The sequence below is a fragment of the Ptiloglossa arizonensis genome, chromosome 5 (genome assembly GCF_051014685.1).
Source record: "Ptiloglossa arizonensis isolate GNS036 chromosome 5, iyPtiAriz1_principal, whole genome shotgun sequence".
In the NCBI taxonomy this organism is placed as follows: Eukaryota; Metazoa; Arthropoda; class Insecta; order Hymenoptera; family Colletidae; genus Ptiloglossa; species Ptiloglossa arizonensis.
The window spans coordinates 15,423,305-15,437,417 of NC_135052.1; the positions used below are offsets into that span (position 1 = coordinate 15,423,305).

The window sequence follows — 14,113 nt, forward strand, 5'->3', positions numbered from 1 at the left end:
TTCTTTCGTTTCGTACAACGTAATTAAACACGTGCCAACTGTATGCATTCTTTGTAATGCTCGTCATTGTTTTCCAAAGAAGATAGTGCACTTATTAGAATTGAGACGTCTACTTGTCAAAATGAAATTTTCCGATTAGAGTTACAAAACTGTTACTGACTCTTTACACGGTTACTGAAAATTTTTCTGTTAAAATATATCGTATTTATTAAATATATGGCTGCCAATGGTGGGATCATATGGTGAGTCACACATTTAGAATGAGTTGTAGCTCGTATTTAGTTGAAGACGCAAAAGATAGAAGACAACAAAATGGAATAGTATGAGATAGTTTATGTTCGTTCTATTTATGAACTGGAGAATGCTTGTGACTTTTTCGCACAAAGAGACTAGAGCATCTGGCCTGTTAGATCACTCTAACAGTGATTTTCAGAGACTTAATTTTGTTCGATTATGAAACCCAAATGCGTGACTCAGACTATCCATGGGTGTTTAATCTTTCATACGATTTCGTAGATTTTGAATAGCACAGACATATATAAGTGTTCCATATAAATGTGCAATGTAAATAAAAGAATTTTAATATCTACCATTATTCAAAATTATTTCTTTTACCGTAATACTTTACCATTCAATGTACTACAAAATGGGAGCTTACGTAAAATATATTCTTGAATCGTAAAAGAATAAGCAACCCTTAATTCATTAATGTTAATATTGCCAATAAATAATCATTTGCTCAATTACCAACGTGTCAAAATAATTTAAAGTGCATATTGTACGAAGCTATATGTTACACGAACAAAATTTGGCAATACAGACTTCACTGACCAACAGATTTTAATAATTTATCGTCTTACACGTCGAGCTAAACGAAATGTCTTTTTCAGAGTTTAAACTTTAAGGTATAATAACATAAAGCACCAACGCGGCACACTACAATACGTAAAAGTTCTTAATAGTGAAAAACGATTCTCAGAAAACCATCGTATTTCAGTGACTTCTGTATTTCATGGATACGAACGGAATATAATCAAACTGAAAATCAAAATGACGAATTTATGAATTGTTTAATAACCAATATAACGAAAAATGTTATCGTCGTGTACCTACTCTGTGTCCGCAATAGAAGGCGCCTAGCATGAAAATAAATTAAACCTTCTATTAGTTGTTTGCAAAATTATTTCAATGTATAACGAAATTGTTTAATTACTGATTTCGAGAACTTAAATATATCGTTGATATTCGCTGCGATCCTTCAAAGATGCTCGATCTAAGCTACTGCTACAAGAGAGCGAGTGAGTAGCTCTTGCTGATGTGAACTATCAGTGTCTCTCTATTAGCACTGTATTTACAATCCACGAACAATGACCGATACAATAGAACGTCGAATTATTGAGCAATTTCGACTTCAATTACGCTCAGAATGTACCCGTGTAGTTCCACCTTTCGCGTCGAATCGATTTTAATATAATCTAACGTACTTACAGTTCCAAACTTGTACCACTTAATATCTCGTTCTTCTAGAGCGTACAACTCAGCGTAATCGAAGTTAAAAATCCCTTAAAATAAAGTACAGCGACGAGTAAAAGTGTAAACAATTGTAAAGAAAACCAAGATTACGTTTACAGGTTCACACTTTCGCCGATCACTGTGACCTCGAACGAGGAACTCTTTTCAATGGAGATACCCGGAAGACATTGAGATTCAACATGAGCAGGAACCTCTTACGCTTTTCGTAGATCTTACCATCGGTGGAGCGTGTGCGATGTTCACCTGGCCGCTGACAGTCGTGTATTGAGCACCGCCCATGTGCCCAGTTCCATATGGTCGAGCCCCTACAAACCGTATCATGCAACTATCCGAGTGGTATTTACAAAGATCGATCGTCACGATCGATTGCACGACACCGAGCAATCTCAACAAGAAACTAGATTACCCACTAATCGGCTCCGTGATGCGAAGCAAAACATTTAAAGGAGAAAGCTTTTAAGGCCGACGTGTCGTTTACATACAAAATAAAAAATACGTGTACGTTGTATGTACAAAATCAACGGAACGGATGAAGAACGCCCAAGGACACAGGCGTACAAGGATCTCTCTGGCTTCTTTCGTTTCTTTTGCTCTGGGACTTTATCGCAGTGTCAAAATTCAGTGTCTTGTTTCCTGTTCGTTGCTAATCGTTCGCATAACGTTCAAGAACAATTACATTTGTTAAGAAGAAGGTAACGCATCGTTCGGTTCATTGTACATATTGCTTCTAGTTAGAGGAAGAGAACACTCTGGCTTAATATTTTATCAAGGTTTGGGACACGAACGAATTAAGAAAAGAATCGTTATATTTTCAGATAGTAGAAGCTAAGAATCCAAATATTAACACACGATACAAGACACTGCTTTTAGAACACACAGCATGTAGAGAATATTGACAATTCTTTACCGTCTCCTCCAACTCTCATGACTGCTGGTATAGCAACCGATACGGCTTCTACATTTCCTTTACCGACGTTGCTCGTTTCGTGTTGCATAATGGTTGCCCTATCGAGAAAATAAAACAGATAAATAACGTTGCGCATTTTAAAAATAACGCGAAATAGAAACAGAGAGATATCCTTTCTTTTAAATTCGTTTCCAGAATGAGCTCGATTCAATGCAAGATATTTCTCCGAATCGATAATATTATTTCGCAATCAACGGTAGTATTGCTATTTCTAAATTGAATCTTTCAAATATTCCAGCGTAATAAAAAATTAAAGCAATTCGAACGCAGAAGCATTTTCAATGCTTCCAAGCACCAAGATTAAAGTGAAAAGAATCCCCATTAACTTTGAAGACTCGTGTGCTCCCACAGCTCTGTTAAAACTTATCTGCTTTCGTCTCAAAAACTCTTCCATGCTTTCAAATTTTCATCCACCAAGGGAAACAACAATCCTTAACGTTCAACGAACAAAATAACACTGACGAATTGAACTCGAGCTGCTGACATCGATAATTGCCCCAATGTACACTTGGTCGGCGTTTCAATTAACAAATTAACACATAAAACGAACAAGGCAACATACTTTAGAGGCGATACGCTATCTTCGACCATCGTTGAACCCTCATCTCCCTCGATGCCGAAGTGATCCTTCGCTTTTTGCTTTTTCAGAATGATGTCGATGTAACCGGAGATAAGTTGAAGGATCTGCTCGGCCTCTGTGGTCTGCACACTGTAATATTGATCGGAATAATCGCCGAAGTCGAGTGTAAATGTATTTGGGGAGGCTCCCCAACGTCGGACGGTAGTCAACGGCCAAGTCTTCAAGATTTCTTTCGTTTTTTCGTCGAGTCGCAAGACCGAGTCCTTCGTGACGCCTAACAAACGGGGCACCAGTTTATTCTTGCCCTTCATCTTTTCTTTCACCAGGAAAAATGTGACGCCGTATGTGCTCAAGGACCTCGCCGTTTTCGTGTACAAAACTTTGGCATCGAGATCGGAGAGGCCGACGTGCTTCTTGTGCTCAGCGAAAATCTTCTTCTCGATACCTTTCACCTTCAAGTAGGACTGCGGTAGAAATTCTTTGAGGCTACATGAAAAAGAAAGAAAAAAGAAACAACGCTGGTCAGTACAGGAACGCTGCAAAGTTTCTACGCTTATAAAATAAATGTTTAAAAATCGATCGATATAGATACTATAAGATTGCTTCGACTTCTCACAAATACGTACAGTGGATTTTAATCGAAACCCACTGTTTGCATCGACTAATAAGAAGCTGCCTCGGTATTACATAAGTTACTTTCAGGGTTGTAAACAATCCAGAAGAATCGTTATAATATGCTGGTATTTAATCCGGAGAGGATCAATTGGTAATCACTTACATCGGTTAAGATAATGGAGGGGGGATAGTATTCTTTAACAATTAAAACGATTGCAACATCAAGGAACGAAGAGATACGTTGCGTTTAATGTATTTAAAAACTAAGCTAAGAGAATAATAAATTACTCGGTTATTTACTTCAGTTATTTATGATTTCCGTTTCTCTCTCTCTTTTTTCTTTTTTTTTAATTCGAACGTTCGCTCGTTAACGTAACGAATGAAAAACTGTCCAATTATGGTTCAAATTGGAATCACAAAGTATGAGAATCACGAAATTCGTATTCGTTTCAAATACGCTTTACTTTTTCACAATTTCTTACGGAATTGTGGTCGTGTTGCTGAAAGCGTAGCTTCGATCGAAGTGTGTTAGATACTAAACACGATAGATGTTGAAGTTTCTTGTCTGAAATCTTACTCGAGAAATCCTGGCTTGTGCTTGTCTTCCTTGTGGTCGCCAAATTGAATCTGACATTGTATCCCAGCGAAAATGCAGGCTTTTTCCTGAGTAACTGGATGCGTACCGTCTAGAATTGCATCTCTTGCTTGAACGTATAAAAGAGATAATTGCACCGGATCACGGCTGTCGATATTTTGATCCGAGAAGAAAAACTTTCTGCGTAGGAGGACCGTTTCTGATTCATCTATTCCTTGCTCCCGTAACGTCTTACTAGGATCGATCCAATTTACTGAAGAAAGAAACAACATTTTTCCCCATTTCATGAATCTAATATTAAAAAGACATTATAACAACAACAACAACAAATAAACTAAACGATTATTAAGAAGATACAATACGAAATTTCTTTGTGTTTCTGTCCGTTTGTGTCTACAGGATGTTCTAAAAAAATATTGCCGCGATATTTCGAAAGCTTTATCGAATATTAACGATATTATCAACGATATCCGCTATTATATTTCTTTCTGGATCTTTTACTACCACGAATCAATTATATCGAATACATCTTCCCTGTATTATATTTGTAATTCAATGATCGCTAAAACTATCGAAAATACGAAATGTTAAATTGTCGTATAAAAAGTGTCGTATTTCAATGAAGTTTCTTCCAGACTGTTAATGTTCTTTAGAAATGCATCGAATTCATCCGAGAAGATATTAATAAAGATCTGTTTGTTCGTGTATACTCGATGTTTTATTCAACGCAGACATATATCGATATAGATAGATCAACGGAGACACTTCGACGGCCCCGTTTAAATAGGCCGCGCCGAGTTTAATTATCGTTACCGTGATTCTACGAAACGTTCCGAATCTTGGAAGGAAAATCAACGGGAAACGTTACAAAGATTCCTAAAAAATTAAAGACTACTCCGTGAAACGTTCCTTACCTCGAACCATCGCTAAGGAATCGTTCGAGGAGCCTTGTGTTTACGTTTGCACCGTCAAGGTGCAACAGTTCTCGTTAGGGTGAGTTGAACGAGTTGAAATTTTTAGCGCACGGGATACTCACCTACCCCGAAATGGATCGGTAACTTTACCTTCGTCGTCGGTCTTCAGCTTCTTCCTCAGCTGATCCATTTTCGCGTCCCGTTCGCCTTTCTCCTCTTTCCGTCTCTTCAGGGTGAGAGTGCCGAAATTGCCTGGCTTTTGATTCTCGGTTTCCTCGTCGGCCAGTTCGCGCACCAACGAATACTCGTCATGATTCGTGATGCCTATCTTCGTGCAAATTACTACCATGAGATTGGCGACGGCTTGACTATCATCCACTAGTAACGTCTTCAGCGTTCCATCCAACATGCGCACTCTGAGGGTCCGCAGTTTACGCCGGTACTCGAGAAGATCGCCGTTCCTCAGAATGTAATAATCGAGATTCCGTCCTGGCTCGAGCCAGACTCCTTTCTTGACGTCCTCGTCAGCAAGGAATAGTCCGTAGTCCTTGGCTATTGATGAAAGTAGGAATCCATTATAATTACGGTGTAAATTTTAAGGGAGAGATTCGGAAACACGTTTGAAAGTGCATACTCTTCGAGACGGACGCATCATCGGACAGTTAGCATTTCTAGCGATGGAAGGACACGTGTACGTTAAAAATTTACCGAGCGTTTCTCGTACTCCTATCTCGCGTCGTATAGGACTATTTTACAAGAACTGAACACTTTTCGAAAAATGTTATTTTAAGAATACATCGGAGCGCAGCAAAGTTAATTATATTATGAGAATTGTATGGGTTCCTTTAGAAATTGATTTAAACGAAACTGGCATAGGGAATTTGGTTACCAAGTGATGAATATTTGAAAGTATTCAATTTGCACTTAATAATTATTATTTAATTCCAAAGTTCGCGTCAATGTTCCGCTCCAGAGTAAAGCTAGAAATGTAACTGTTCGATAACTTTCACGTGCATTCGTATTAGATGAAACGAAACAGACACGGTTAAATATTGGGTTGCTCGGAAAGTGATTTCGTTTTTTTTTTTTTTTTTTTTTTTTGGTGAAAATGAAACACGATTTTTTTAGAGCATAGAAACATTTTATCAAATTGTATATTCTCCATTTTGGAAAACGAAACGACTTCCCGAACAACCTGATGATAAAATAGTATAGTGTCTCTGATCGTCGGACCAAACTGAAACAATGAGAACGAGTGAGATACGATGAGCAATGGTGGGGATAGAGATCTGTGACAATCTGAGAAACAGTATTACATTGTGCTCGCGTTATCTAAGACAGTAAAAGTAAGTCTGAGTGGTTACACTCGTTCGTGAGACTTCCTCTCTCGATGATATCGAATCTTTAATCGACTGTAGTACTTGACGTTTCTGATTTAATTTTTTTGATCTCGATAAGAAACTTTCAGGAAAAATAAACGATACTTTATCTACGGAGAAGTTAACGATCTCTGTATATTAAGAAACTTCCACGATTTCCAAACTAATGAAACAATACGCTCTGGTAATGGTTTAACGCTCGTCGATATTCTACTTTTCGTATCAATTTTAATGTGCACGACCTGGTGGAAAAAATGTAAACGTGTGCGCGTGTCTATACTACCATACGTCGCTGCATATTTTAGGTATAAGTAGGAGCTTACGTTGGCCCATGTTACTCGCTTCAGCGAGTTTCTCTCTGATAATACGGCAAGCGTCGTAAACGGATGTGCTCGGGTCAAATTGCATCATCTTCGTGGCGTTTTTCTCCGGGATGGAGATACGCAGGGATAGGGTGGCCATTGCGAATGCCTGGGGTGATCTTCTGCGTGCACGAAAACCACCGGAATCACTCGACTGAAAAGCAAAAAATAAACGACGGTGAATACTTCGATTTTTATACCGCGACCGCGCTTTAGCAACCCTTTGAACAAATTCGGGGTCAGATATTACAGAAATTAGGGCAAAATCTGCAGTAGTTACGATTCTAGTCCTCGATTGTCTGACACGAGTCTCTCTCGTCGAGGACACACTACGATTGGTTAACTCGTAGCGAATGTATAGTTTAACGATGTAAAATTGACCTCAGAGGGAGTGGTCTGAGCGTGGTGGGGATCAGACCGAGCGACGAAACGTATAGTTGCGTAGCTATAGAATGTTATTAGAATACTACTCGAAAAGAAGAAATTTTGAAAGGACGAGAAGGACCAAACGTCTCGTTAACAAATTGAGACGTTCGATATCTTTTAATCGAAACAATTAATATCTCGGAAATGTTTCGAGCCTGGTGATTGATAGTTTGCAATGTTTAGTACCTTGATCGTATACGTGTTCATTTTTAGACTTTGCGCCGATATTAGAATAAATTCGTTAAGAAATTGTAATCTGATCGGTGTAAACTTTATCGATCCGATGTAAACTTGTAGCAAAGTTTAAAAACAATACTCGTTGCGCCTCACCTTCTACGCAATTATATATAGTCGTTGAAACTGTATTCCTTTGTGTGGACTGCATAATAGAAAAATTATCATTACTATCGCTGTTAATATTATTGTCACGTTTGTTCGTGATTACTGGGAGTCAGAAATGTTGAGAAGCGTCGCCTTCACGATACCATACATAGTTAGCACACGATCGTAGACCGATTTACGGTATCACGAAGAACATAAAGGACTTTATACGGATATACGATTTCCAGTTTACTGCTGAATCATGTGCAACAAGTTGCAAGGGATTGAGCATTGTGCTCGCTCAGGGGTCACCGTTCTATCTCTCCGCGTAATTGTACGTTATCGTATAATAATGGCCACTTCTTGCCGGTGGTATAAATTGCGTGCGATATGTAAACTCTCTCTAACTTTGTTCCGCGGAGTAATTTATCCTATATACAATCCCGAATCAACGTCTCTTTGAATTTAGATACAAAAGATGTTCAGGAATATGTAATTTTTACTTTACTTAATAACTACCTTGAATTTTTACCTTTTACATCTTGCACCACAGAATAATAGTAGGTACTATCGAGCAGAGAGAAACTTTTTCGCGAAAGAGATAATCGAAAATGGCTTGTTCGGAAAGTCGTTTCGTTTTCCAAAATGGAGAATATATAATTTGATAAAATGTTTATACGCTCTAAAAAAAATCGTTCATTTTTACTAAAAACAAAAAAACGAAATGACTTTCCGAACAATCTAATAGAATACACTTCTTTTTTCATACAAGATTTCGTTTTCGAGAAAATTAATTTTGAGTATGTATCGAGTGGGTGCTCGCTCAAGTGAAATTACTGATATCAAAAGATAAGGTAACTTAGAAATTTCGAAAAACATGACCTAGAAATAAATGATCCGCCAAATATTTACCCCTCGAAACCGTAGAATCTCTTCTTTGGACCTTCTTTCGTACTGCTGAAAGAAAGTTAGATGTTTAGGGTGATAACGTTAGACGTTTCACCCTGTATATTGATCTCCCGTGGTATGATGCATTTGCTATAGAATTTACCACACGGAACTGTATGGGGATCCAGCACGGGCGTAGAATCCACCCCGTCACGGTATCCGGCTAATAAAAATAAATTGTGACCGGCTCAAGCCTAATTAAATCGATCCCGGAAAACGAGTCTTCTCATTTACACCCCGTGGAGCAAAACAACGCCATCGCGCTTTATTTGCATCAACAAGTTACGAGTAACTCCCGAGCGTTACGTGAATAAATCACCGTAATGAAAAACGCCTTACAGTTTTACTGTTCAATTGCGGAGAAATTATTGGCTCGTTGCACGTCTTTTTCATCACCGAAATTATTTTATCCGTTCATTATTTCATTTTATCTTACAATAATACAATTTGAATCCGTGATACCGTAATCGTTGTCGATTATTTTTAATCTCGCTTACGTAGAGCGTTTCGAAAATAATTAAACACTTTCACAAATATATTATTCAGTAACACTACGTATCGCACAGAAATTGTACTCTTTGGTTGAAAGTTTCATTCTTCGATTCGAAGTCGGTCGAATCTGTTTTGCAAAAGAAATTCCAATTCCCACCATGCGAGAATGGGAAGACCGTCTTAGTTATGTTAATTGAAAAGTTGATTAATTATAAAGTTTCGAAAGGCATTACCCGCCGCTTCCTACGGCGCGTGATGCTGTTAAGAAACAGAAACTAGAAACAGATTAAGGAACCTAATATTAAGGATGCGGTTCCGCATAAATTCTAACATAGTTTGGTATGTGCACTCGTGTGCACGTAAAATGCAGTTTGTGCGATATTTAATTTTTCGGTTACAGTACGACAAATTGCGTAAAACAACGAGTGCGTTCTTCTTTCCAAATATTTCGATAAAATTGGAGAATCATTGACTTCGAAGATAAAAAAATTACTCATCGAATATAAATTCATCCGGTTAACCAACGAGCTAGGACAAAACGACAATTTTGTTCAATTCGATCGAAAGAAAACGTTTACTCGAGTTATTTATTGCACGTTCCTTTGATATCTCCGAAGAAAAAATAATTTTTAGAGCGATAGTTAAAGCACGTGAGTATTTTATCTGTATTTATCGAACGCCAGCCGATAACTTTCAATCGTAAAATAACGGGAACAGAAGAAGCCTGGGATCGATGGTACCAGTTTACACAAACTCCATGAAACGATCCACCGAAATATCACCTCGCGATCGTTTCATGGTGGAAGATCTATTTTCGGTCTCACTGTTTCGTTCGTGGCTCTGCATAGAGCCTAATCGAGTTTCCGTGAGAAAAATATCCGTCTGATTCTTAAAATATGGTAGACACCCACGGGAGATGATATATATCAGGATACGTCCCCGAATACGAAGAAATCGCCAATTATAGACTGTTTCGTTCGTTTATTCGGTTTTCTTACACGGCCCGACGGGGGGTGGAAAGGAGACGAGGGTGGTCCATACGCATAAATTCGCTGCAAGTACACCCCACGCCAATGTGGACTTCCACCCTTAGACGTTGCCAGGCAACGCCGGTCTCTGACTGTGTCAAACTCAAGCACAACTACCCCAGACCATCCCTTCTTACGAACCCAGCTTTTCTCAGTTCCTCTCTTTTCATTTTCCTCTACGTCCCTTTCTCCCCGTACCGTCGCCGCTTCCTTGTTTTCTCTTTCCACTGTATTTTCACCTTTCCCGAAGTTTTGCGCTCTTCTTTTTTCCTTGTCACTCTACCCTTCTACTTGTTTCTACTTTCTTCTTTTTTTTTTCTCTCCCTATACATCTAATTTTCCCATCCCGCTTTCCTCGCGACGCTCGCCGTTCTGACTTTTTCCTTTTCATTTACGGTTTTCATTTTCACGCGTCTCCTAACTTTTTACAATTTTCTGCGAATAATTTTCTCATCCGTATTCCGTGCTAACGGTCAGCCTGCATCGTGTTTAATTTTGTCCTCGGAGTCCCTTCGTCCCTTCCTTTCACTCCGTTCAATTCATTTCTACGATTCTCGTCCTTAGTTTACCGATTGAGTGTTATTCGAATAAAATATTTTGAAGGTTATCCTGTCACGCGTTAATTTTCGTATATTAATTTTATTGCACGAGCCAATAATACTTTTCTAAATTATTTGGATATTTATAATTAATGTGTTACTTTGTTTCGTATTCGAGTAGGTGCCTCTTGGAACAATTTCGAGGAAATCTTCGAAATTTATCAGGACAGGAATTATTAAAACGGACAAAGAATATTAGAAGTTACAAAAAGAGGGGGGGGGGGGGGGGGGGGTAAAAGGTCGCAGTAAAACTGGAAGTAAAACGAAATTTAAAGATCTTTCGAGTAATGGATAAATTGCTGAATTACACGCGTACGAATCTGCTTTGATAATCATGAAAGTTTGCACGAAACTTTGTTCCGGGTTCATTTCAGAACTTCCGTCCGATAATGTATGCAATGATACTATAGAACTCCTTGACTAATAATTTCGTTTAACTTTATCTTCAAACGAATTAAGCCGTTCAGCATTCATGAAAGTTGTAAACTGAGATAATCAAGAGATCACTAAGTGTTTCTTGCAGAGGAAACTGTACGCTCTGAATTACTTAAAAGGCTGACTACCTACTGCCTTCTCAACATTAATTTCTCAAAAAGTTCAAAGACTTTTAATTTCATAATACCGTATTGATTTAGCAATTCGTGCAAATCAGTTTACAAATTTGATAAATTGTCGTCCGATTCTTTGTCTGAAAATATAAATAACGCGAAGAAAAAGAAACGAAGAAGGATGGAGCAAAAACATAATTTTTAATAGAAAGAACATTATTCGACCGATAAATGATATGGTAAAATGCAACACTATTTCCGAGAATTGTAATATTCTCGAAAGTAGAACAGCCTCGAGTAAGCGAGACGCATCGTTTTACGCACAATTAACATCGACTGGCTTGATACAGTTCACGACTGAAAATTTTAAGTCACATTCTCACCAAGATCGCCATTTTGCGCGCTCACAATTCATAAAGGTGTCCGTGAACGTTAACGACGCTTGTAGAGCATATAAATAATGATCTGGACGGGTGTCGAAGTGCATCGTGGCTGCATAGATGCACTCATGGAGCTGACCCAATTGCGGCTAATGAGGTCATTCCTCGAAATACATTCTATGGAAATTGGAAAGTGACGTACTGCGGTTGAGTGAAGTAACTTTGTTCAACGATGAATCAATTCCACAGTAAAATGGCATTGGATCGGATAATAGTTCGCGAGGGTTGTTTCTCGACTTATTTCATTTATTTCAGACGTCTGCCCGCGCGAACACTTTCGTCCACGAAGTGTAACTCCGTCGAAGATGCAGAATTGTATCATAACGTATGTAAAGAGCTTCGATATTTGTTGTGTAAGTGTCGAGTACGGTAACGCATACCTAGGACCAATTCTGAGTACAATATTGCTTGAGAAATTGTCACAAAGTTATCTCCCACCATTTCCTGAAACTGCTCGCAACGTGTTAATTATATCTCACTTGCTCACAATTCGGTCTCGAGGCTGTGACAGCTTCTTAGGCATTATTATATTCGTGCAACTAGGCAGACCGAATCGAGTATTATTATTATCGTGATATCGCAAGCTCTGAATATTATTGTTACAATTATATATTATTTTAGAAGCTTATAATTCATTACTTCTTAGACTCAACGTGTAAAACATACTTTTTGTCTCTCGATCACCTTGGATCGAGTAATTTAATAAACGTGAACTTTTAGTGCCATCTATATATATAAATAAACAGTTCTACCAATTCAAATCACAAAACGTCCATTACTTTTGTACATTCAGTCATTTACCAGTCATTGTAACGAGTTCGAGTTTCATGTAAGATACACGCTCTGCTTTTTGAATTTGACAAAAAACATGCTACCCAGATTGCTGTCACTGTCAACAAAATTTATGGAAATATTTATTTCGAAACTAAAATCACTTTTTGCGAAATCGAAACAATAACCACTCAAGCATATTGAAACTGACATTGAACAATCAAAAAAAAAAAAAAAATAATAATAGACTACATATATATTTACAAACTCAAATAAAATTTATTTAAAGAAAAAACCTCACCGACTTATGAAATTTCACGGTGTATTTCAAGATTCCAGGTTTTTAAGGATTATGTACAGTCGCGTTTTTAGTCCTCCTACATAACCCGGAAGTGCTGCCAAGCGAGTTTCAAGATTTTCAAGTAAACAGTACGAAGTGGTCACAGTTGTACTCGAACGACCTTACGAATGAATATTTTAGGGCTCGTGTGAAAAAAATTGCTCGCTAGATGAAATGTACCGTTTCATCATTTAAAAAGTAGGTCAGCGATATTTTTATCCGTAAGTGAATAAAAAGAACGCTGATGCATGGAAAGCCAGAAAGTATTCGAAGAATGTCAAAAGAAGACGTGGCAGACAATAGTTAAACGTTCTACCACTGAACGGAAAAATATGTTTGCTGGATTTCTATCGTTTAAATTTCTAAAGACTCGAGTTCCCCGAATATTCTTAAACACGAATACATCTTCCGCGAAATAATAGTAAGAAAGACGTTGGAAATTTCAATCGAACGAAACCAAGATCGATACTAAAATTGTTAATAAACGTAACTACGAAGAAGGAAGTTCGAATAATCGAAAAGTATAAGATTCTGTGGAACGGCATGGCACAAATTTCTATACGTTCCTCCACAAGTTATTAAGAACGTTGCTTCATCGTGTTCACAGTCTGAACAAATTGCCCGGTAGGAATCAAATAAATCGTAAAACGTTTCAATGTTTCAAATCTTCCAAATAGCTGCGTAAGCTCGGTATTGGGGACCATATAAGAATGGAGGAACGTCTATACGCCTAAAATAATGGACATAAATAAGAAGCGATATAATTTGCAAATTAACCAAAATCGATCGTGGCTTCTAAATTTAGATGTCAGTCTCTTTCCGTGATAATGACGCTTGACAGAAACTAATTGAGAACCTGCCGATTGGTGAGAAGACACGATTATGCACGCTCTACAAGATTCGGTAATCAGGGGCTCGGTTCTCTTAATGGATCCTGGCATACGTGCCAATCACGTGGACCCCCGCTGTTGATACAGTGAGCATGAAAAATAACGTTTCGCCCTCGTTTAACCCATTGCTTGAACTCAATCGAAACGCCACGTTGAATTTTGTCGATTAAACCGACACAGGGTGACTCACTGATTTGTTCGTGCGCTTTGAAATACTCGTTGACTGCAACCGTTTCAAAAATAGAACGTATTTCTACCGTACTCGACCGTTAGATTAAATAATTAAATAGTAAGTCGGAAACAATAATATTTCGTAGACTCACTGATTCGTTCGTGCGCTTCGAAATACTCGTCGACTGCAACTG

At 38.1% G+C, this 14,113-nt stretch overlaps 1 protein-coding gene across 9 annotated transcripts in view; it reads right to left on the reverse strand.

Annotated features, from left to right (window-relative positions):
- Nucleotides 1-14,113, reverse strand: part of Rhea (Talin_middle and talin-RS domain-containing protein rhea) — a 64,255-nt gene that overhangs the window by 16,117 nt on the left and 34,025 nt on the right. For all 9 annotated transcript variants that reach the window (XM_076310931.1, XM_076310929.1, XM_076310930.1 and 6 more), the window contains 6 exons: nt 6,907-7,099; nt 5,355-5,756; nt 4,273-4,543; nt 3,063-3,566; nt 2,441-2,538; nt 1,750-1,838 (listed from right to left, as the gene is read on the reverse strand). In XM_076310931.1, the coding sequence (XP_076167046.1) occupies nt 1,750-1,838; nt 2,441-2,538; nt 3,063-3,566; nt 4,273-4,543; nt 5,355-5,756; nt 6,907-7,045 (1,503 nt within the window). In that variant the 5' untranslated portion in view covers nt 7,046-7,099. The remainder of the gene's footprint in view (nt 1-1,749; nt 1,839-2,440; nt 2,539-3,062; nt 3,567-4,272; nt 4,544-5,354; nt 5,757-6,906; nt 7,100-14,113) is intronic.